Consider the following 27,049-nt stretch of genomic DNA (forward strand, 5'->3'; position numbering starts at 1 on the left):
CTAAGATGTGATGTGAGCCGTCTTTGGACCATGAGGTATGTACTGTGATGCTATGCTGTTGAACTCTGGTTCCAGTATGTTTTATAGCTGGGTCACTGACCTAACACTGTGGAGGAGCCAAGGCTGCAGGAAATAAAGCGAGTGTGATGACAAGGTGAGATTCGGTCCTTGCCCTTTAGGCCCCCATCTGTGGCTTGGAGACAGTCATTAACATCATCATGTCTTTAAGGTCAATAAAGAGTCTTTGTCAAGCTATTTGTCATGTCTGCTGCGTGCAGCATACTTATGGTTCAACATACTGAAACATTAACCTCAGTCTGTTGTTTATAGGCTTATAGGTTATCTTATCTTTATTGTTTTACTCTACAATCACACCAGTTGTAACTACCTAATTGAATAGGCAGGAGTGCGATTTTGTAGATGTGTCGTTTTCCAATTGGGCTATATTTATTTCTAGACCTCACGTCAACTAGACCTCACGTCCATGGTTAGAAGTGCATCCCATGCAAATCAGTTTGCATCAATGTGTCACTGTCGACTAATTTATTTGATTGGAATCCCAACTGCAGGAGGCAGAGCCAATTCATACAACGGACGCCCTTGGGTGGCACAACAGCGAACCACTGGAGGCAGTCTAACACTGGTCCTTGAAACAGTTCTACTGATGTGACGGTCGTGGAGGGGAGGGCAGTAGCAAAGTCTGCACAGATACAAAAACTGAAAGTGTGTTCAGTACAAGAGGCAGATCCGCTGGATGTGGGTATTGTCACCGATGAGCCAGAGGATCTCAGCTGCAGAATTCAAGCCGAGAGAAAAAGCGCATCCTCACAGCCTCTGGGCTACCTATCTTCTGCCTGGCTGGCGTCAAGGTGCGGAGACGAGGGAGGGAGCGCCCACTCGGCTAAAACTATCTGACAAAATTACACCCCGGTGACTCCGCACCTACCTTGGTAGAGACGTAGAGGTTGGGATGGCGAAGGAAACGAGAGGGAAAGGTAAGGTGCTCGGTTCAATATTTTTTATATAGCCTACCATGTCTCCTTCGGTGTCAAATCTTATGAGGTTATCAGGTCGCATAAGTCAACGTCTCAACCTAAATCATGTAAAACGATACATGCGCGCAATAGTCCGCTGGCTCTTCTTGACAATCTGTTGGAATGCGTGATGTTACCGTTCAGTAGTCTATCAGAATAAAAAGCAACCCGTGTCCTCTGAGATGTTTGTCAAACGGTGTGACGTGTTTTGTCGATGTTGTCTGAGTACGTTCATTGTAAATTATTTTGACACATGTAAGGTGTGATACGGTCATCCTGACCATTAACGACGGGGAAAAGCGCGCGCCGAATTTAGATTTGGACCTCGTTAATCACATATATTGAGCATATTAAATTATTTGGGTAAACCCTTTTCAGTCCCTGAGAGGCTCAAACGCGGATCAATCTTTGTTGACAAGCATGCATTCAAGGAAAATTACATTGTTAGTGGATAGGCTATTGTCGTCCACACAAATATTTAACAGTATGAATTCGTGTATTATAAAAGTAAAACTGGACTTTCCAGAAGTAAAACTGGACCCACGAGTTGATATGCAGGTCAACGTTTATTGTCATGAGTCTTGTCCTGGAGGCAGAACTGAGCGAGTTCCTCTATGATAGGCGAGCTGCAAAGTCAAAATTGGCTATATTGTAAAAATGTATGAAAACAAAAAATAGCATTTTGGGCTTATTTTAAGGTTAGGCGTTAGGATTGGCATTGTGTTTAGGGTTATGTTTCAGATTAGATTCTATGACTTTATGGTTGTGCCAGCTAGTGTCCACTGCAGAGCTGCCTGCAGAACAAGATTAATTATGAAAAACGCTAACATGCAGGTGATACAGTTAAATGGATGTTGTAATGAAGGTGTTATAACTGTTTTAAATGAATTTTCATTATACCTGGTTGATATCCAGTTGATCACCATGGGGTTCAATACCTTACTGACAGGGGCGCACCGGGACCAGAAATCAACCCTGGCATCGACCCTGCCAGATGGCCAGTCCACCCCTGCTTACTAAAACACCAATGCACACATTGATACAATTGAAATGAATACAGTGTATCAAGGCCACTACATAGCATTCCCCAGGGAGATGTGTTCTGTTGATTATGGAAATTGATAGTCTATTCTTCATGATTCAGTGCATTTAATGAAATATGAAAAGTTCCGCGTAGACTACATTTGGTTCACCTTTATAATGAAATTCAGCTTTCCACCTTCTAAATCACCTTCCATTGCACCTTGATAAGTCTTATGGTAGGTGAGGAAGAAGGTGACAAGGGGCAGTGGAAGGTGATTGAGACGGTGGAATCCTAAGTAAATGTTTCTGTTGAATGAATGTGTTTGAGGTAAAAACACAAAGTATCTTGAAAACATGACTATGTGTGAAATACTTGGGCCCATCTTTGGTCTAATGATTTTAATTAGATAACGATCGCATGACAGATTGTGTGCTGTCCAGTGCTATAGTGAATTCCTCAACAACAACACATGAAGCAATGGGCTTTGGACAGCATGGGTTGTGTGTCACAAAAGACACCCAATTCCCTAAATAGTGCACTACGTTTGACCAGGGCCACTGGGGATCTGGTCAAAAGTAGTACACTATGTAAGGAATATAGGGTGCCATTTGGGATGTAGACCCTGCCTGATTTTGTCCAACTTTCCTGAAAGTAGAGTGATAAAAGATTGATGAGCAACTGGTGAGTTTTCTTTAGAGTGACCCAGTCAGACCCATCCTAGTTTTGTATTCATCATAACGCTTTCTCTGACGGCGTTAGCTATGCTTTTTGAATTGATTTAATATTTCATGACTGTTCCATTATATATTTAACCTTGACTCGACTCTGGAGACGTGACGTAAATTGGTAATATTCGTGAGCTGAATGATAATAAAATACCCATTGTAGGCCTTTATTATCCAGTTTCAGTAAGTCAAGCAGTATTCAAATTATGCATGACTCTTGGTGGTGCCCAATGTCTCTTTTCGCAGTGCCCAACAATGATGATTTTGTTATAGGGGTGCAATGATTTGTTATGGAGGTAATTAAAACCATGATGTTAAGGTCACATAAGTCATATGTCTTATACAGTCACTGTTGGTTGGCTGATGATTGGACCGTAATCTCAGGAACTGAACACCAGAGACAGAATTACATTGCATACAATAAGGCCAAGTTATGGTCTTACTACTTAGTCTCGTTCACCCAGTCAGCTCTCTCTCGCAGTTGAGTCTGAGGATGAGGTTACTTTTACCAGGCTTTCCAATAATGTCATTTAGGTAGAACTGAAATTAGTTTTATAATGAAAACAATACAATTTTAAGAATCTCCCTCACCACCTGCCTTACAGAAGGGAGGCTAATGTCCTACCTGGCGGGTACAATAAGTACACAACAGCTATAAATACCAACAACAACAAAACATGTAGGGAGACTACCCAATGCACTTGAATAAAACATTTTGCTAGAGTAACATGCGCTTATGCCACTGGCTGCTGACTGAAACATAGTGTGTGCGGCCCAAATGACTCTCTATTCCCTTTATAGTGCACTACCTTTGACCAGGGCTCTGACCAAAATAATAGGGTGCCATTTGGGACACACAGTGGCAGTATGTTTTGAACCAGCCCAGGTGTTAGGAGAGGGAGCTCAGCTCTGTATAGTAGAAACCTATCCAGATCACATACCAGCCATGTCGCAATTGCATCTGCTAATTTACTGATTCACCGCAATCAGCAGTTGATTCAGTGAGTGAAGAGAGATGCAACAGAAGGGAGAGAGACAGATAGAGAGAGAGAGACAGATAGAGAGAGAGAGACAGATAGAGAGAGAGAGACACAGATAGAGAGAGTCAGCACCTGACAAAAGTCTCGACACCACAGCAGAACAGTCCACACCAGACCCTGACCATAGAGTCGACATCACAGCAGAACAGACAAATGAAGAACCACAAGCCCAGCGGCTCTCACCCCCTCTGAGCACCTCCCCTGTCAGCCACCCTGATATCCCTTCTGACAACCCCCTCACACCCACTGAGGACAAACACAAGACACAGATTGTACTATTTATGGACTCAAATGGGAAATATATAGAAGAAAAAAAACTTTTTCCCAAACACAGTGTGTCTAAACTCTGGTGTCCAAACACCCAGCGTGCCCTCGACCTTCTGTCTGAGGACCAACTAGGTTCACCCAGCCACATAATAATACACACAGGCACAAACGACCTGAGAGCACAGCAGGAAAGGGTGGCCACAGCACTGAAGGGAGTGATTGAAAAGGCTTCTTCTACTTTCCCCAACGCACAAGTGGTTATCTCCACCCTGCTACCACAAAATGACTTCCACCCTGCCACAATACAGCGGGTAAACGCAAGTATTTCCCGTGACTGTGCCTCAAAACCAAATGTTTTCCTGGCCCACCACTCCACCCTGGACTTGAACAGCCTCTATGACCAGGTCCACCTCTACAAGGCAGCAGTGCCCACCTTTGCCCGGACTCTAAAGGACATTGCTCTCAAACGTATCCCCAACACTTCACACAGGAGCAACAGATCAATAGACACCCCACCCAGACCAGCGAGACACCCTCCCAGACCTGCAGGACCCCCCCTGGACCTACACATAGAGTACCCACGCAAAGAGGAATTACATCCAGACCACAGTACACCCAGACACATCCACCCCCCCACCCCAACCAATCAACACCCCCCCACGTCAACCATGCCCACACCCCATTTAGGCCCCCTCAGATCAGACCTATGCCACTCCTGCCCACCCCATGCACCCCACCCCCGCAAAGAGGGCCTCAACATGGATGCCACACATACGCCCAGGTAGTGAGCGGGCAAAAAGTCCCAACCCCCACTCTCACACTCGCCCAAGCCAATGGCATGTACCAGATGCTCAGCAGGCTCTGCTCACACTTACTGGCCTGAGGCCAAACCACGACCAACAACATTGGACACTCTATGGAACAAAAAGCCTTCACTATATCATCCTGGAATATACAAGGCCTGAGGTCATCTGCCTTTGGCCTAAAGAGCAGAAACCCGGACTTCACCAAAGAAATCGGTAATACAGACATTGTCATCCTGCAAGAAACCTGGTATAGAGGAGATGGACCCACTGGTTGCCCTCTAGGTTACAGAGAGCTGGTAGTCCCATCCACCAAACTACCAGGTGTGAAACAGGGAAGGGACTCAGGGGGTATGCTAATTTGGTATAGAGCAGACCTAACTCACTCCATTAAATTAATCAAAACAGGAACATCCTACATTTGGCTATAAATTCAAAAGGAAATTATCCTAACAGAGAAAAATGTCCTCCTGTGTGCTACCTATATCCCCCACTAGAATCCCCATATTTTAATGAAGACAGCTTCTCCATCCTGGAGGGGGAAATCAATCATTTACAGGTCCAGGGACATGTACTAGTCTGTGGCGACCTAAATGCCAGAACCGGACAAGAACCTGACACCCTCAGCACACAGGGGGACAAACACCTGCCTGGAGGTGACAGCATTCCCTCCCACATATGCCCCCCTAGGCACAACTATGACAACATAACCAACAAAAACGGGTCACAACTTCTGCAGCTCTGTCGCACGCTGGGTATGTACATAGTCAACGGTAGGCTTCGAGGGGACTCCTATGGTAGGTACACCTATAGCTCATCTCTTGGCAGTAGTACTGTAGACTACTTTATCACTGACCTCAACCCAGAGTCTCTCAGAGCGTTCACAGTCAACCCACTGACACCCCTATCAGACCACAGCAAAATCACAGTCTACTTAAACAGAGCAATACTCAATCATGAGGCATCAAAGCCAAAGGAACTGAGTAACATTAAGAAATGCTATAGATGGAAGGAATGCAGTTTGGAAACCTACCAAAAACAATTAGGAAACAACAAATTCAATCCCTTTTAGACAATTTCCTGGGTAAAACATTCCACTGTAATAGTGAAGGTGTAAACTTGGCAGTAGAAAATCTTAACAGTATATTTGACCTCTCAGCTTCCCTATCAAATCTAAAAATCTCAAATAGAAAACCGAAGAAAATTAACAATAATGACATGGTTTGATGAAGAATGCAAAAATCTAAGAAAGAAATTGAGAAACCTGTCCAACCAAAAACATAGAGACCCGGAAAACCTGAGTCTACGCCTTCACTATGGTGAATCACTAAAACAATACAGAAATACAATACGGAAAAAGAAGGAACTGCATGTCAGAAATCAGCTCAATGCAATTGTAGAATCTATAGAATTGAACCACTTCTGGGAAAATTGGAAAACACTAAACAAACAACAACACAAAGAATTATCTATCCAAAATGGAGATGTATGGGTAAACCACTTCTCCAATCTTTTTGGCTCTATAACAAAGAATAAAGAGCAAAAACATATACATGATCAAATACAGATCTTAGAATCAACTATTAAAGACTACCAGAACCCACTGGATTCTCCAATTACATTGAATGAGTTACAGGACAAAATAAATCCCCTCCAACCCAAAAAGGCCTGTGGTGTTGATGGTATCCTCAATGAAATGATCAAATATACAGACAACAAATTCCAATTGGCTATACTAAAACTCTTTAACATCATCCTTAGCTCTGGCATCTTCCCCAATATTTGGAACCAAGGACTGATCACCCCAATCCACAAAAGTGGAGACAAATTTGACCCCAATAAATACCGTGGAATATGTGTCAACAGTAACCTTGGGAAAATCCTCTGCATTATCATAAACAGCAGACTCGTACATTTCCTCAATGAAAACAATGTACTGAGCAAATGTCAAATTGGCTTTTTACCAAATTACCGTACAACAGACCATGTATTCACCCTGCACACCCTAATTGACAACCAAACAAGCCAAAACAAAGGCAAAGTCTTCTCATCCTTTGTTGATTTCAAAAAAGCCTTCGACTCAATTTGGCATGAGGGTCTGCTATACAAACTGATGGAAAGTGGTGTTGGGGGTAAAACATACGACATTATAAAATCCATGTACACAAACAACAAGTGTGCGGTTAAAATTGGCAAAAAAACACACATTTCTTCACACAGGGTCGTGGGGTTAGACAGGGATGCAGCTTAAGCCCCACCCTCTTCAACAGATATATCAACGAATTGGCGCGGGCACTAGAAAAGTCTGCAGCACCCGGCCTCCCCCTGCTAGAATCCGAAGTCAAATGTCTGCTGTTTGCTGATGATCTGGTGCTTCTGTCACCAACCAAGGAGGGCCTACAGCAGCACCTAGATCTTATGCACAGATTCTGTCAGACCTGGGCTCTGACAGTAAATCTCAGTAAGACCAAAATAATGGTGTTCCAAAAAAAGGTCCAGTCACCAGGACCACAAATACAAATTCCATCTAGACACTGTTGCCCTAGAGCACACAAAAAACTATACATACCTTGGCCTAAACATCAGCGCCACAGGTAACTTCCACAAAGCTGTGAACGATCTGAGAGACAAGGCAAGGGCATTCTATGCCATCAAAAGGAACATAAATTTCAACATACCAATTAGGATTTGGCTAAAAATACTTGAATCAGTCATAGAGCCCATTGCCCTTTATGGTTGTGAAGTCTGGGGTCTGCTCACCAACCAAGACTTCACAAAATGGGACAAACACCAAATTGAGACTCTGCACGCAGAATTCTGCAAAAATATCCTCTGTGTACAACGTAGAACACCAAATAATGCATGCAAAGCAGAATTAGGCCGATACCCACTAATTATCAAAATCCAGAAAAGAGCCGTTAAATTCTATAACCACCTAAAATGAAGCGATTCCCAAACCTTCCATAACAAAGCCATCACCTACAGAGAGATGAACCTGGAGAAGAGTCCCCTAAGCAAGCTGGTCCTGGGGCTCTGTTCACAAACACAAACACACCCTACAGAGCCCCAGGACAACAGCACAATTAGACCCAACCAAATCATGAGAAAACAAAAAGATAATTACTTGACACATTGGAAAGAATTAACAAAAAAACAGAGCAAACTAGAATGCTATTTGGCCCTACACAGAGAATACACAGCGACGGAATACCTGACCACTGTGACTGACCCAAAGTTAAGGAAAGCTTTGACTATGTACAGACTCAGTGAGCATAGCCTTGCTATTGAGAAAGGCCGCCGTAGGCAGACATGGCTCTCAAGAGAAGACAGGCTATGTGCTCACTGCCCACAAAATGAGGTGGAAACTGAGCTGCACTTCCTAACCTCCTGCCCAATGTATGACCATATTAGAGAGACATATTTGCCTCAGATTACACAGATCCACAAAGAATTCGAAAACAAATCCAATTTTGAAAAACTCCCATATCTACTGGGTGAAATTCCACAGTGTGCCATCACAGCAGCAAGATTTGTGACCTGTTGCCATGAGAAAAGGGCAACCAGTGAAGAACAAACACCATTGTAAATACAACCCATATTACATTTACATTACATTTAAGTCATTTGGCAGACGCTCTTATCCAGAGCGACTTACAAATTGGTGAATTCACCTTATGACATCCATTTATGCTTATTTATTTTATCTTGTGTCCTTTAACCATTTGCACATTGTTGAAACACTGTATATATATAATATGACATTTGTAATGTCTTTATTGTTTTGAAACTTCTGTATGTGTAATGTTTACTGTTAATTTTGATTGTTTTTCACTTTATATATTCACTTTACATATTATCTACCTCACTTGCTTTGGCAATGTTAACACATGTTTCCCATGCCAATAAAGCCCTTGAATTGAATTGAATTGAATTGAGAGACACAGATAGAGAGAGCCACAGATAGAGAGAGCCACAGATAGAGAGAGACACAGATAGAGAGAGACAGACAGAGAGAGAGACAGACAGACAGACAGAGAGAGAGAGTGACAGACAGACAGAGAGAGAGTGACAGACAGAGAGACAGATAGAGAGAGACAGACAGAGAGAGAGTGACAGACAGACAGAGAGAGAGAGACAGAGAGAGAGAGAGACAGATAGAGAGACAGACAGAGGGAGAGAGACAGACAGAGAGAGAGAGAGAGAGACAGATAGAGAGGGAGAGAGACAGAGAGAGAGACAGAGGGAGAGAGACAGATAGAGAGACAGACAGATAGAGAGAGACATAGAGAGAGAGACAGATAGAGAGACAGATAGAGAGACAGACATAGAGAGAGAGAGACAGAGAGACATACATAGAGAGAGAGAGACAGATAGAGAGACATACATATAGAGAGACAGACATAGAGAGAGAGAGACAGATCGAGAGACAGACATAGAGAGAGAGAGAGACAGATAGATTATTTCAAGAGCTCAAGAGCTCACTGGGAAAACACTTATTGATTCTACATTGTTTCCACGTCATTTTAACAACAAAAAATCTTGCATCAACGTGGAAAACTGATTGAATTTGCAATAAGCCATCAACATAATTGATTTTTTTTTTCACACAACTTTTAACCTAAATCCAAAGACATGGTGAAATGTTCTGTTGATTTTTGCGTTGAATTGACATTAGTTGACAACACAACCAAAATTAAATCAAAACTAGACGTTGAAATGACGTTTGTGCCCAGTGGGAAACTTGTTCTTAGAAGGTTAATAGAGTCCTCTGTACATTGTAGAAGGAAGCTTTTCACTCTGTCACCAGTTGTGCAGTGCAGATTATTCATGATATGCTGTAATATGATTGAGAGGAAAGCATTGCTCCCCAGTTTATAATCGACAATAGATTTCCTTGAAACTAACAGACTAATTGAATTGTAAGTAGCTGTAACTGCAGTCCTTTCTTCAGTTTGTCATAATAGTCACAATATGATGTGAGTGATTATCCCTCACTGAGCTAATGGCAAATCTATGGCCACAGCCATCATTCCAGCCATGCTCACTGTTCTGCTCATGAAGATCATTTGAACCCTGCAATGCTTAAACACACTGGTACAAGATTGATGGCAAACTGCAACATGTAAGGGTTACTGTTCCTTCCTCCATATCTCCATGATCTTTTTTCTTTCAATACTGTTGCACCTTTGACTGTAGTGTGTAATTTCTGTGTCATTGCGGTTTGTAGATAGGACATTTTTTCTCCTTTTACTTTATTTACAGTAAAACAACTTGGCCTAGATATAGACTTTATTGTAATCTTTCTTATATTCACACACGTTCTTCTTATCTGCTTCATCATTACTTGAGATCTGTTCTGAGTGGATCTGTAGCTTTTTTTAGTTTGTCTCTAAGGATTCTGCCACATACCCTTTCCTCTTTTCTCTATAGAAAGTCTTTCATTACCAAAAAGCAGCTGGGGATCAGTAAGGAAATTGCATTTTTGATAAGAGGAGATGGGAACATCCGTTTTGATTTTAGCAGAGGCTCTGCCAAACATGCCATATCATATGTACTTGGAACATGATGAATCAGTATTTCTGTTTCAGCTTCTCCTAAGAACATTATCTCCTCATTGATGTGAAGAACATCAGGGGTTTAGGGGTGACATGCGGTCTTTCACTCTTCAATTTCCACTTGATCAAAACCTTAGGTTGGAGACAGAAGTAGACTTCAGGCATGTATAGTGTTCTTTTAGTTGTTTTTTGGCTCTGTACTCCAGCATTTTGGATTTGAAATGAAGATGCATAAATATCAAACCCCCAAGCATTTTTTGGGGGGTATGATATTTGTCCGTCTGTAACTTTCTCACTCATCATTATCCACGATTTATTCAGGACTATCTGTAATTATAGTAGCAGCCAAATGAATGTAGAAGTGTTTAGAAACATATTCTATTCTTATTTACAATAAAAGTGACTCCAAAATGTCACAATATATAATTTACCATTAATTTTGTTTGGGCACAGAATAAGCTGAAACACAACCAAAACAAACAGCAAATGCATCCAACATGCATCCTGCGCCAACATCCAACATGCATCCTGCGCCGACATTCAACATGCATCCTGCGCCGACATCCAACATGCATCCTGCGCCGACATCCAACATGCATCCTGCGGCGACATCCAACATGCATCCTGCGCCGACATCCAACATGCATCCTGCGCCGACATCCAACATGCATCCTGCGCCGACATCCAACATGCATCCTGCGCCGACATCCAACATGCATCCTGCGCCGACATCCAACATGCATCCTGCGCCGACATCCAACATTCATCCTGCGCCGACATCCAACATGCATCCTGCGCCGACATCCAACATGCATCAGGGGCCGACATCCAACATACATCCTGCGCCGACATCCAACATGCATCCTGCGCCGACATCCAGCATGCATCCTGCGCCGACATCCAACATGCATCCTGCGCCGACATCCAACATGCATCAGGGGCCGACATCCAACATACATCCTGCGCCGACATCCAACATGCATCCTGCGCCGACATCCAACATGCATCCTGCGCCGACATCCAACATGCATCCTGCGCCGACATCCAACATGCATCCTGCGCCGACATCCAACATGCATCCTGCGCCGACATCCAACATGCATCCTGCGCCGACATCCAACATGCATCCTGCGCCGACATCCAACATGCATCCTGCGCCGACATCCAACATGCATCCTGCGGCGACATCCAACATGCATCCTGCGCCGACATCCAACATGCATCCTGCGCCGACATCCAACATGCATCCTGCGCCGACATCCAACATGCATCCTGCGCCGACATCCAACATGCATCCTGCGCCGACATCCAACATGCATCAGGGGCCGACATCCAACATACATCCTGCGCCGACATCCAACATGCATCCTGCGCCGACATCCAACATGCATCCTGCGCCGACATCAACATGCATCCGGCGCCGACATCCAACATGCATCCGGCGCCGACATCCAACATGCATCCTGCGCCGACATCCAACATGCATCCTGCGCCGACATCCAACATGCATCCGGGGCCGACATCCAACATGCATCCTGCGCCGACAGAGATGGCCGCCTCACTTCGCGTTCCTAGGAAACTATGCAGTTTCTTGTTTTTTTACGTGTTATTTCTTACATTGGTACCCCATGTAATCTTAGGTTTCATTACATACAGTCGGGAGGAACTACTGAAAATAAGAGCAACGTCAACTCACCATCATTACGACCAGGAATATGACTTTCCCGAAGCGGATCTTGTGTTCTGCCTTCCACCCAGGACAACGGAATGGATCCCAGCCTAGATGGCATCATGAGGCAGGAAAATTATGTGGATATATTGAAGCAACATCACAAGACATCAGTCAGGAAGTTAAAGATTGGTCACAAATGGGTCTTCCAAATGGACAACGACCCCAAGCAAAATTCCAAAGTTGTGGCAAAATGGCTTAAGGACAACAACGTCAAGGTATTGGAGTGTCCATCACAAAGCCCTGAGCTCAATCTTCTAGAAAATTTATGGGCAGAACTGAAAAAGCAGGGAATTTGTACTAGGATTAAATGTCAGGAATTGTGAAAAACTGAGTGTAAATGTATTTGGCTAAGGTGTATGTAAACTTCCCACTTCAACTCTATATAACTTTCAAAATACAGAAATACAGCCATTATGATGCATTTTGCTGTGTTTCTGTATTTTGAAAGTCATATATCTTCAAAACATGATTGCAACATTTTTTAAGACAATATCAACAATGGGCAAATTAAACTAATACCCAAAGATAGTTGTTCAAATCAGATGTTATTTGTCACATGTGCCCAATACAACAGGTGTAGACCTCACAGTGAATGCTTACTCACAAGCCCTTAACCAACAATGCAGTTTAAGAAAAATACCTAAAAAAAGTAAGAAATAAAAGTAAGAAATAATAAAATAGCAGCAGTAAAATAACAATAGCGAGGCTATAAATAGGGGGCACCGGTACAGAGTCAATGTGGGAGGGTATCGGTTAGTCGAGGTAATATGTGCATGTAGGTAGAGTTATTCAAGTGAATCTGCATAGATAATAACAGAGAATAGCAGCAGCGTAAAAAAAAGGGGTGAGGGGGCAATGTAAATAGTAGCCATTTGATTTGATGTTCAGGAGTCTTATGGCTTGGGGGTAGAAGCTGTTTTGAAGCCTCTTGGACCTAGACTTGGTGCTTCGGTACCGCTTGCCATGTTAGTTTGTTGGCGATGTGGACGCCAAGGAACTTGAAGCTCTCAACCTGCTCCACTACAGCTCCGTCGATGAGAATGGGGGCGTGCTTGGTCCTCTTTTCCACTCGGTCCTCTTCTTCACAATCATCTCCTTTGTCTTGATCATGTTGAGGGAGAGGTTGTTGTGCTTGCACCACACGGTCAGGTCTCTGACAACCTCCCTATAGGCTGTTTTGTCGTTGTCGGTGATCGTGCCTACCACTGTTGTGTCATCATCAAACTTAATAATGGTGTTGGAGTCGTGCCTGGTCGTGCAGTCATGAGTGAACAGGGAGTACAGGAGGGGACTGAGCACGCACCCCTGAGGGCCCCCCATGTTGAGGATCAGCGTGGCGGATGTGTTGTTACCTACCCTTACCACAAATCCAGGATCCAGCTGCAGAGGGAGGTGTTCAGTCCCAGGGTCCTTAGCTTAGTGATGGGCTTTGAGGGCATTATGGTGTTGAACGCTGAGCTGTAGTCTATGAATAGCATTCTCACATAGGTCACCGATGCACTTATTGATGAAGCCAGTGACTGATGTGGTGTACTCCTCAATGCCATCGGAAGAATTCCGGAACATATTCCAGTCTGTACTAGCAAAACAGTCTTGCAGCGTAGCATCTGCTTCATCTGACCACTTTTTTATTCACCGAGTCACTGGTGCTTCCTGCTTCAGTTTTTGCTTGTAAGCAGGAATCAGGAGGATAGAATTATGGTCAGATTTGCCAAATGGAGGGCGAGGGAGAGCTTTGTACCAATCTTTTTGTGTGCTCTGCATGCATTTTGGGTGGAATTTTCTTTGATAGGCGAAATGTATTGTGTTTCAAAAGTGATATTGTAAATTGATCTGGTCACTGTTGAATTGTTTACATTTTCATTTGATTATTATGTCTGGATCTCAAAGGCCTTTGTCAGTCTGCAGACAAATAAGCACAGAGACAACAGACAGTCCTTGTCATCTGTGATTCCTGTTTGTAACACTACTCAGAAAAACCAATTCACTATTAAAGTGAACGTTAAAGAGGAGAGATGGTGATTATCACAGATACAGTATGGGGGTTGAGCAGACAAGCAGCTTTGTCCTCAGAAGTCATTTGAAAAAGTAAGCAGTGCAATCAATAACCCAGACAAACACATTCCCTAGACAACATTGTTTTCTGCATTAATGGCTTCAGCTGGCATTGTACCTGTAATGGTCTGAGTTCCGTTCCTTAATTTATTTTCAAGCATACTAAACATAATGAACTCTGCTTATTGATAAGATCCAAATTGACTGCTACAGAATAATACTCAAGACCAATGATTGCGGTTTAATAAATGTATGTAGATAGTTTTTGTAATTCTTCTCTGGCAGCTTTGATGTGTGATGGGCTGAATGATATTAGTGAGATCCCTCTGTTTTCAGTTTCTGAAACAGCTACCAGCTGACACCTGACTGGCTGATAGGTGACTGAAACAAGGAAGAAAGTGCAGACTCGTTATTCTTTATTTTAAGTTTGGACTACATTTGAAACTAAGACTCAAGGAAAGTAAATGACCATTAAAAGACCCTGCATTGCGGTGCTTATGACCATAAACATTAGGCAAGCTTTGGGTGTTGTCGGCTATGGCCGGCGCACCTCTTGCAGCTGATCAATTGATGTTATAAAAATCTTTGTATTGTAATTATCTTCATTCCTGGAGCTGGAATCATGTCCTCATTTAGTATAGATTATTTATTTATGTGCAGTTGCTGTAACATGTAACTTGAATTAGTCTCAAATTGGCCAACTCCAATCGGGTTTTTCAGTTTCTGCCCAAATGATTGTGTCCTTCCTAATTTGCACAATGATTGGGATTCAGCACAGAGCTAAAAATAGCCCTGTATGAGAGGAGGCAGTGATACACACTCTCTCTCTCTCATTCTCAATTCTCAATTTCAATTTAAGGGCTCTATTTTCATGGGAGACATATGTTTACATTGCCTAAGCAAGTGAAATAGAAACAATACAAAAATAACAGTAAATATTACACTAACAAAAGTTCCAAAAGAATAAAGACATTTCAAATGTCATATTATGTCTATATACAGTGTTGTAATGATGTGCAAATAGTTAAAGTACAAAACGGAAAATAAAAATATATAAATATGGGTTGTGTTTACAATGGTGTTTGTTCTTCACTGGTTACCCTTTTCTTGTGGCAACAGGTCACAAATCTTGCTGCTGTGATGGCACACTGTGGTATTTCACCCGGTAGATATGGGAGTTTATCAACATTTGATTTGTTTTCGAATTCTTTGTGGGTCTGTGTAATCTGAGGGAAACATGTCTCTCTAATATGGTCATACATTTGGCAGGAGGTTAGGAAGTGCAGCTCAGTTTTCACCTCAGCCTGTCTTCTCTTGAGAGCCAGGTCTGCCTTCGGCGGCCTTTCTCAACAGCAAGACTACGCTCACTGAGTCAAAGATTTCCTTAATTTTGAGTCAGTCACAGTGGTCAGGTACTCTGCCACTGTGGACTCTTTGTTTAGGGCCAAATAGCATTCTCATTGGCTCAGTTTTATTGTAAATTCTAATTATATTTTTGTTTTCTCATGATTTGGTTGGGTCTAATTGTGTTGCTGTCCTGGACATGGAGAATCTCAATTTGGTGTTTGTCCCATTTTGTGAATTCTTGGTTGGTGAGCGGACCCCAGACCTCACAACCATAAAGGGCAATGGGTTCTATAACTGATTCAAGTATTTTTTTAGCCAGATCCTAATTGGTATGTCAAATTTTATGTTCCTTTTGATGGCATAGAAGGTCCTTCTTGCCTTGTCTCTCAGCTTGTTCACAGCTTTGTGGAAATTATCTGTAGCGCTGATGTTTAGGCCGAGGTATGTATAGTTTTTTGTGTGCTCTAGGACAATGGTGTCTAGGTGGAATTTGTATTCATGGTCCTGGCAACTGGACCTTTTTTGGAACACCATTATTTTGACTTACTGAGACTTACTGTCTGACAGAATCTGTGCAGAAGATCTAGGTGCTGCTGTAGGCCTTTCTCTCTCTCGCTCTTCGTCATTCCTCAGAAGGAGAGCTCAGTTAGTTTCACAACCTCTCATGTTTGCTAATTTAGTCACTTCATTCATTTTTGCCAGATAAATTATAGATATGCCTGGCTAACTCTCTACCGACAAATTGCAATGCCAAACACATTTCAGTTTAAGTCTTACCTTTTTGATAAGTTTTCACAATTATTGTTTCCATGTATTATTTATGTATCTTTTGCGACCTCATGTAAGCCCGCAAATAGCCCTATTGTCCATGGAATATTTAAGCCATGAAGACATTTGTCATTTTCCAATAACTGACAAGTATCATCTAATGTTACAATCTTAGTGAAATCTTAGGTTTGGCCTCTATTCGGCAGTGCTGCCAAACTCAGGCGTGTGATAATGCATTCAGCCCCTGACCTCAGTTATTTATTCAAGCATGCAAAGTAGTGTTAATTAGAATTTAATGGCCGTTTGTCATGAGGGTGCACTGGGTTGGCGAGTGCTGCCTATTTACCTAACCGGGAGCCAGAAGCTGGCTAGCTAGCTGGCTGGCTGGCTGGCTGGCTGACTGGCTGGCGGCTCGGCGAGTGGGAGAGAGGGAGGTGTAGGGAGAGAGAGAGAGATTTTAGAGGAAGGGTTTTTAGCACTCCCATATTAGTCCCTCTTAAATATCTTCAAAATGACTTCAATATTGACCAAAGATTCTGGTGCTTACTTATCTACAAGGGACTATGTTTATAGTGATTTAAGATGGTTGTTTGATTACTTCATCGCCTACTTAAACTTAATAATGCCACTCTTTTGGCTATTTCTTTTATTTAAAAACTACTTGAGCAATTTCTCCTCCCTGTCATTCTCGATGTGCATCCTCAGAGCAAAAAAGTGAAACATCTTAGATTATCCATCCATGTTGGATTTCTGGTCCATAAACCGGGATCCTTGTTGAACACCACACCAATCACACAAACAACAAATAATACTGAACTGTGTCCCAAATGACCCAGTTTGTGTCCCAAGTGACACTGCCCTGCATCCCAAATGTCCCAGGCTGCATCCCAAATGACCCAGTCTGCGTCCCAAGTGACACTGCCCTGCATCCCAAATGACCCAGTCTGTGTCCCAAGTGACACTGCCCTGCATCCCAAATGACCCAGCCTGTGTCCCAAGTGACACTGCCCTGCATCCCAAATGACCCAGTCTGCGTCCCAAGTGTCACTGCCCTGCATCCCAAATGACCCAGTCTGCGTCCCAAATCCATTAGGGGGTACGTGTTCACACTTCCACTTTCTCCAGTCAACCTTGTCCTCCCCAAGACCTCAGCAACCTTTGCGCACTGGAAGCAACCTTTAATTAAGAGGAAAGAAGAAAACAAGACCAGAAGGGAACAGACAGGAGCGATCCTTTCCAGCCAGGATCTCCTCCCACGTCCAGGATACCTTACTGTCCAAGATATCCTCCCATGTCCAGGATGTCTGCTCCTCCTGGCCACGCTGCTTGGTCCGTTTGTGGTTGGATCTTCTGTCACGATCGTCTGAATGAGTGGACCAAGATGCAGTGTGGTATGGTTCCATCCTCTTTATTTTGAAGTGAAACTCAAAGAAAACAATAAATCACAAAACAAAACTTGAAGCTACAATCGTGCTCACAGGCAACTATACATAGTCAAGATCCCACAAAGCACAAAGGGGTATTGGCTGCCTAAATATGATCCACAATCATAGACAACGATAAACAGCTGCCTCTGATTGGGAACCATACCAGGCCAACATAGAAATATAATCACCTAGATGTCACACCCCGACCTAGAGAATAAAAAGCTCTCTATGGTCAGGGCGTGACAGTCACGTAGACATTCGAGAGAGCCTGTCAGCAACAAGCTCCAATGAAAATAACGCCTCAGGGTCCTTCTCATTAAATTTTGGCAACAACTGTAAGTTTCCAACAATATCAAGTGAGTCTGGGGCATGACCGAGAGAGGAGCGACCCCCAGGTAAATCTGGGTCACCTTCCCAGAGCAAACTCTCCCCTTAGAGTTTTCCTTCCCTAACCAACTCTAGCCGCTCTTGTTGCAGCTTGATTTTAGCATGCTCCAAATCCTGTTTAAATGGCAATTATTTTGCATACAGATGCCCTACAAGTCCTCAACTGGCAGCTTCATTAAATAGTACCCGCAAAACAACCGTCTCAACGTCAACAGTGAAGAGGCGACTCCGGGATGCTGACCTTCTAGGCAGAGTTGCAAAGAAAATGCCATATCCCAAACTGGCCAATAAAAAGAAAAGATTAAGATGGGCAAAAGAACACAGACGCTGGACAGAGGAACTCTGCCTAGAAGGCCAGCATCCCGGAATCGCCTCTTCACTGTTGACGTTGAGACTGGGTGTTTTACGGGTACTATTTAATGAAGATGCCAGTTGAGGACTTGTGAGGCGTCTGTTTCTCAATCTAGACACTCTAATGTACTTGTCCTCTTGCTCAGTTGTGTACCGGGGCCTCCCACTCCTCTTTCTATTCTGTTTAGGGCCAGTTTATGCTATTCTGTGAAGGGAGTAGTACACAACATTGTACGAGATCTTCAGTTTCTTGGTAATTTCTCGCATGGAATAGCCTTCATTTCTCAGAACAAGAATAGACTGACGAGTTTCAGAAGAAAGGTCTTTGTTTCTGGCCATTTTGAGCCTGTAATTGAACCCACAAATGCTGATGTTCCAGATTCTCAACTAGTCTAAAGGCGACCAGTTTGATTGCTTCTTTAATCAGGACAAGAGTTTTCAGCTGTGCTAACATAATTGCAAAAGGGTTTTCTAATAATGGATTAGCCTTTCAAAATTATAAACTTGGATTAGCTAACACAACGTGCCATTGGAACACAGGAGGGATGGTTGCTGATAATGGGCCTCTGTTCACCTATGTAGATATTCCATTAAAAATCATCAGTTTCCAGCTACAGTAGTCATTTACAACATGAACAATGTCTACACTTTATTTTTGATCAATTTGATGTTATTTTAATGGACAACAAATGTGGTTTTCTTTCAAAAACAAGGACATGTCTAAGTGACCCCAAACCTTTGAATGGTAGTGTATATTGAATGTGCAAATGAGCTATTGAATGTATTGAGAAATTGGATTTAAAGTTAATCACTCATTACAGAATAGTGTAGAGATTTCAGGTGATTGGTTAATGCCCCTGTTTGCAATCATCAATTTGTCATTAAGACATAGTTAGTTCATGTTCATCATGAGAGTGTATATTGAACACTGCGTCTGTGTCCCAAATGGCACCATATTCCCTATATTGTGCACTACTTTTGACCAGGGCCATATGGTGTGTCTCCATACACTTGGCTGTAATCACATCTAGTCCAATGAAATTAACCAGGGTGAACCCATGAATCAGTGTGTTAGTTAGGATCTGGTTAGTTTCAAGTTTTAAAGTCACGTGCACAAGTACAGTGAAATGCTTTTCTTGCCAGCTCTAAACTCAAAAATGCAGTATTCAATAACAATGTCATAGTAAAAATAACATAAGGTAGAACAAAAACACAGAAGACATAGAAATAAGAAATAAGAACAACACAATAAATTAAGTAATCTATATACAAGGTCAGTCAGTTCCAGTACTATATTTACAATGTGCAGGGATACTAGAGTGATGGAGGTAGATATGTAGAGGGGTAAGGTGACTAAGCATCAGGATGTATGATAAACAGTGTAGCAGCAGGCTATATGATGATTGAATGTGAGTGGGTGTGTGTACAGTCGAGTCAGTATAAATGTATGTGCATATTGTGTGTGTGTGATGAAGTGTGTGTGTGTTGGCGTGTCAGTATGCGTGAGTGTGTAGGGGGCATAGACAGTGCAAAAAGCAAACAGAAATACCAGGGTTCTCTCCTGAACGGTGCTGGCCGACCCCAGGCTGAGGTTGAGCAAAGCCTTTTGTAACACATCTGCTGTTCATGGACTATCATATCCTCCATTTAATGATTCTAATTGAGAACTCCAAAGGTTGAGACACCCATCCCTCAATGAGATATTAATAGTGAAAACATTTGAACTGATGGAGTCATGTAAGAAATTAAAAGCTAATTATTTCCTGTGTAGCGATGAGGAGAAGGAGAGCCGTAGGAGAGAAATAAAGAGATGAAGAGAGTGAAAACAGTGAGGGCAGAGAAAGTGGCATGGTGTAATGGAAGCCATGAAGTCAGCGTTTCAACATGCAGTATGGCACTTTCCAAATGCCTCTGGAAGTGGATAATGGAGGAAGGGATAGAGGGATGAAATGAGCTGAGATCAAACACAAGCAGTCTGGTGTTGTTGTGGAGGAAAGGCTCTTAGATTCTCAGACACGGGCTCTCTGTGTGTAGGGATGGGAAAGCCCACACAACTCAATTAGGTGATTTTTCTCTCTCCAATTGCAGTTCTCTGGAGGTTAGAACAAGGGAACAATTTGCTTGGTCACTTTGACTTGTTATTGATTTTGTTTCAATTCAATAGCACTTAAAGGAAGACTCGTTGGTTGTCTGAAAGTTATTTCTAATGAACGTTATTGCCTTTATCTGGCATTAGTTTATTAACACTGATCTTAGAGGAACAGAGCTTGAGGGATCTCTCTAAATACTCCCTCGTTCTAGTCCTGAAGAATGGGAATTTGAGGAACTCCCTGGCCAAACCCTCCTGTGTGGTACTAAAGATTGATTCAATATCTCAGGTAATGGGTGTTGTTGAGGGACAGTAGTCTACCTAGATATGGAGACTTCATCTCCAATGTTCAATGGTTCATAGATAAGATTAGCTGGCTAACCTCTGAGCTCAATTGGTTAGCTTCAGAGCCTTATATTTTCATTTATATGTGCCTCCTTACATTTCTCAATCTAGGGCTCTGGTTTGCGTGATTTGTGCTCTGTGACACTGGAGACCAATAGAGCCTCTCTGCCCAAGGCCCTAAAAGCAAATGCAATTATTCTACTGCCTTTTATAGACAGACAATGCACTTGAAGCTGAAATTAAAAAAATATAGATTAATGTCATGAATTTGACCTTGAATACTCTGAATAATGACATGATGACATACATAGATGTTTCTCCTGAAGTAGAAATTGACGTGTTTTTCTCTTTCTACCTCTCAGCCGCTTCCCGCAAGCACAGTGCCTCCCACTGGCGGATGCAAGACATTGCACAGGAGTCTGTTGACAGCTCAGATGAGGAGTTCTTCGATGCCAGAGGTTAGTTTCATATTTTCCTTTGATAACACCCAGAGAGCTTAGTTCAACTCTCTCTCTTTCCTGTGTTTCTTCCTCTCTCATCTTCCCCTTATCTCTCTTCCTTTGTGAGCACACTGAAAAGTGCCTTATCCCATCACATGGGTCAGGCCAGGCTTATATGCCTCCCAGGCTGATATATCTTCAGGGTTCCTAACATGGACATTCTTTTTACAGGTATTTTGAACAGTGAAAGGGGAAATAATTTGAAGCTAAATGTAACGTTAGAATCACACGTCATCAGGGAATTTGCATGCACTTTGGGATGTGGTCAGGGGAGCTATTGGGTGGGTCCATGATTGCTGTTTTGATTGGAGAGAAGTCTATCTCCAGGTTAGAAGAGAGGCTGATTGCTAATGCTAGACCCCCGGTGGGAAGATAGAGTGGATTCCGTAGTAACAGGTGTGTTGTTGCTCTTAACACCAGGCTTTTACACAATAAGCCCATGGTGAAAATCATAGGTGTTTTGGATCTATTGTCCCTGTCTTGAATGGAGACTGTCTGTTGCATGTTGCTTGTAAGCTCTGGCCTGGCAGCTTTGTCCAACCAATTGCTTTGTCTTCCTTCACTAGTTTCCCTCTCTGGATCAATACATCTCCAGTCCTTAGTTGTACCTACACCACCGTTCAAAAGTTTGGGGTCACTTTGAAATGTCCTTGTTTTTGAAAGATTTTTTTTTTTGTCCATTAAAATAACATCAAATTGATCAGAAATACATTGTAGACATTGTTCATGATGTAAATGACTACTGTAGCTGGAAACGGACGATTTCTAATGGAATATCTACATAGGCTTACAGAGGCCCATTATCAGCAACCATCACTCCTGTGTTCCAATGTCACACTGTGTTAGCTAATCCAAGTTGATCATTCTAAAAGGCTAATTGATTATTAGAAAACCCTTTTGCAATTATATTAGCACAGCTGAAAACTGTTGTCCTGATTAAAGAAGCAATCAAACTGGCCTTCTTTAGACTAGTTGAGTATCTGGAGCATCAGCATTTGTGGGTTCGATTACAGGCTCAAAATGGCCAGAAACAAATAACTTTCTTCTGAAACTCGTCAGTCTATTCTTGTTCTGAGAAATGAAGACTATTCCATGCAAGAAATTGCCAAGAAACTGAAGATCTCGTACAATGCTGTGTACTACTCCCTTCACAGAACAGCGCAAACTGGCCCTAACCAGAATATAAAGAGGAGTGGGAGGCCCCGGTGCATAACTGAGCAAGAGGACAAGTACATTAGTGTCTAGATTGAGAAACAGACACCTCACTAGTCCTCAACTAGCAGCTTCATTAAATAGTACCCGCAAAACATCAGTCTCAACGTCAACAGTGAATAGGCGACTCCAGGATGCTGGTCTTCTAGGCAGAGTTGCAAAGAAATAGCCATATCTCAGACTGGCCAATAAAAAGAACAGATTAAGATGGGAACACAGGCACTGGACGGAGGAACTCTGCCTGGAATGCCAGCATCCCGGAGTCGCCTCTTCACTGTTGACATTGAGACTGGTGTTTTGCGGGTACCATTTAATGAAGCTGCCAGCTACAATAGTAATTTACAACATGAACAATGTCTACACTGTATTTCGGATCAATTTGATGTTATTTTAATGGACAAAAACATGTGGTTGTCTTTTAAAAAAAGGATGTCTCTAAGTGACCCCAAACGTTTGAACGGTAGTGTGTAGTGCACTACTTTTGGACCAGGGCAAATAGGGCTCTGGTCAAAAGTAGTGCACTATATAGGGAACAGGATGCCATTTGGGATGCATCCATGGAACCCGAGGAAGATAAATCCTCTCCTGGATGTGACCCACAACCCTCTCTATACTTCATGTGAAAACGCTAGTTCCAAATTTAATCAGTGCTCCTTTTGTTTTCTTTATCATTTCTAAAGCACAGAGGGTATTTCTACCAGTGAGGTCATCCTGGCAGTCTCCATCTGCTGTGTCTGTAGTCTAAGAATATCCCTGTGATTAAGCAGATAATCATCATTAGAGGTGGTAGTTAAAAGTGTGAAGGATTATAAGCGCTGTGGAGGGGAGAGACTTTCCAGGGAGGGAAATCCTCATAGAGCATAGCACACATTAACACATACACACATGGAGCACTGAGGCATCACATCAGTAGTATGGGCCATCGCCTGCATGTTGATTTAACAGCCAGGGAAATGCATAAATGCATGAATAGTGGTAGCATGATTTAGCAGGTTTAAGCTGGTTAGCTCTACTTCTCACGGTCCATATCTAACTCTAACAAGTCTTCCTCTCTCTTGCCCCAGTTCTCCCCTGCTGAGACTGGAAGTTTTAATGAATGCCAGTGGTTGCAGAAACAAATGTTGTCTCTGCTGCAACCTACATCACATGTTTGTTTTGACTGGTAACGTGATTAATGGCCTGCTTATTTATACTGACTTTTCACATGTGTGTCTGTGAAGGCCTATGTGTGTGCAAGGGTGTGTGTGTGCGTGTGTGTGTGTGTGTGTTTTGTGTTTTATCACCTAAGCGGTGTGAATTCACCCTGTGTAATTAAACAAAATTCATGGGCAAACTATGAACAAATCGAACGATAATGAATAGTGCACTTGAGTATACAGCTTGTATACATACACACATACCCGTTTATACACACCCACACATCTCCACACATATTTGGTTGTCATGTTTGAGACGTGCTGTGCATCCCTTATCACTGTGCTGTGTCACAGTGCAGAGCTGGCTGAGAAATATATTCCATCTGACAGGCAGAGTCACCAAGGTAAAGATAGCATGGCTTATAAAGTGGAACAGATTTACCCTGGCATCCCCATATCTCTCCCGCCACTATTTCTCACTGCAGCACGAAATACCCATGCTTAGAGAGACGCTTAATTACTGCAAAACATGGAGAGGAAACAGTGGGAAGAGGGGGCTACATTTGGAAAATGGCACCAGATAAAATGGACCAATATGTATTTTGAAGCAATTTTTTTCTCTCGTCATTATGGGGAATTTTTTCAGTGACACAGTATTTATTATTGTCTACATGGGAAGTATGATAGTTTTTGAACAAAGCTCCACTCACAGTGCATTATTGAAATGTGTTGTGTCCCTTCCCCTCTGCAAACAGAAGGAGTATGATGTTATTGTAGTTGCAGAATGAACTGGCAACACTCATTTACCTGCATGTTTCCACATCAATCTTTCATGAGACACATTTCTCATTCATATGTAATTAGGGGTTTCTGGCACACCACACAACAGGGGATTTAAATGAAAAGTCCAGATGTTAGCGCCCGCTGTTAGCTGAATTGGGGAAAGTGCCAGCCAGTTGTTCTCCGAGGCGTTTCATCTCTGGATGTCATTATAGTCTTTTGATTGGTCTGTGCTTTGCAGCATTGCGGCTCACCAATCGCGCCTCGTCCGGTTGTCTTTGATTGATGCATAATATTGGAATAACTTCGTGGCCACAAAGTGTGACAGGAAAAACCTTTCAAGCTTACATGAAAGCTTCTCTATCTCAATCAATGAAAAAAATGAAACCTCTTACGCAGAAAACATGAATTCATGAGAAAAAAACGGCTCTGGTGACCTGGAGAATGTAGATGTAGAGACGCCCTCTTGGGGATGCAATCTTTAAAAAGAAACCAGAGCAATCTAATAAAATGGTGCTGTTAACAGGAGGGATGGATGGCTCTAAAAGTTATATTCTTTGGAGCATGTAATTTGGTATTGTTCAGGTACTTGTTTTCTCCTGACATAGAGAGAGAGAGAGAGAGACTGATGGAAAGTGGTGTTGGGGGTAAAACAACAAAATCCAACAAAATCCATGTACACAAACAACAAGTGTGCGGTTAACAGACACAGACAGACAGACAGACAGACAGACAGACAGACAGACAGACAGACAGACAGACACAGACAGACAGACAGACAGACAGACAGACACAGACACACACAGACAGACACAGACAGACAGACAGACAGACACAGACAGACAGACACAGACAGACAGACACACAGACAGACAGACAGACAGACAGACACTGACAGACAGACACTGACAGACAGACAGATACATACATACATACAGACAGACACTGACAGACAGACACTGACAAACAGACAGATACATACAGACAGACAGACAGACAGACAGACAGACAGACACTGACAGACAGACAGATACATACATACACACAGACAGACAGACACCGACAGAAAGACAGACAGACAGACAGACAGACAGACAGACAGACAGACAGACAGACAGACAGACACAGACAGACACAGACAGACACAGACAGACAGACAGACAGACAGACAGACAGACACAGACAGACAGACAGACACTGACAGACAGACAGACACTGACAGACAGACAGACAGACACTGACAGACTGACAGACAGACACTGACAGACAGACACTGACAGACAGACACTGACAGACAGACACATACAGACAGACAGACACTGACAGACAGACACATACAGACACAGACATACAGACAGACAGACACTGACAGACACTGACAGACAGACACTGACAGACAGACACATACAGACAGACAGACAGACACTGACAGACAGACACTGACAGACACTGACAGACACTGACAGACAGACACTGACAGACAGACACTGACAGACAGACACTGACAGATAGACAGACACTGACAGATAGACAGACACTGACAGACACAGACAGACAGACAGACACTGACAGACAGACAGACACTGACAGACAGACATTGACAGACAGACAGACACTGACAGACACACAGACAGACAGAGACATACATACAGACAGACAGACAGACACTGACAGAAAGAACAGACACAGACAGACACATACAGACAGACAGACACTGACAGACAGACACTGACAGACACTGACAGACACTGACAGACACTGACAGACACAGACAGACAGACACTGACAGACAGACACTGACAGACAGACACTGACAGATAGACAGACACTGACAGATAGACAGACACTGACAGACAGACAGATACATACATACACACAGACAGACAGACACCGACAGAAAGACAGACAGACAGACAGACAGACAGACAGACAGACACAGACAGACAGACAGACAGACAGACAGACAGACAGACACAGACAGACAGACAGACACTGACAGACAGACAGACACTGACAGACAGACAGACAGACACTGACAGACTGACAGACAGACACTGACAGACAGACACTGACAGACAGACACTGACAGACAGGCACATACAGACAGACAGACACTGACAGACAGACACATACAGACACAGACATACAGACAGACAGACACTGACAGACACTGACAGACAGACACTGACAGACAGACACATACAGACAGACAGACAGACACTGACAGACAGACACTGACAGACACTGACAGACACTGACAGACAGACACTGACAGACAGACACTGACAGACAGACACTGACAGATAGACAGACACTGACAGATAGACAGACACTGACAGACACAGACAGACAGACAGACACTGACAGACAGACAGACACTGACAGACAGACATTGACAGACAGACAGACACTGACAGACACACAGACAGACAGAGACATACATACAGACAGACAGACAGACAGACACTGACA

General features: G+C 42.9%; 1 protein-coding gene across 2 annotated transcripts in view; it reads left to right on the forward strand.

Annotated features, from left to right (window-relative positions):
- Positions 1-612: 612 nt before the first annotated feature.
- LOC135552938 (membrane-associated phosphatidylinositol transfer protein 3-like) overlaps positions 613-27,049 on the forward strand; it is a 145,655-nt gene continuing 119,218 nt past the window's right edge. For both annotated transcript variants that reach the window (XM_064984893.1, XM_064984894.1), the window contains exons 1-2: positions 613-995; positions 21,312-21,407. In XM_064984893.1, coding sequence (XP_064840965.1) covers positions 971-995; positions 21,312-21,407 — 121 coding nt within the window. In that variant the 5' untranslated portion in view covers positions 613-970. The remainder of the gene's footprint in view (positions 996-21,311; positions 21,408-27,049) is intronic.

The sequence above is a fragment of the Oncorhynchus masou genome, chromosome 13 (genome assembly GCF_036934945.1).
Source record: "Oncorhynchus masou masou isolate Uvic2021 chromosome 13, UVic_Omas_1.1, whole genome shotgun sequence".
NCBI lineage: Eukaryota > Metazoa > Chordata > Actinopteri > Salmoniformes > Salmonidae > Oncorhynchus > Oncorhynchus masou.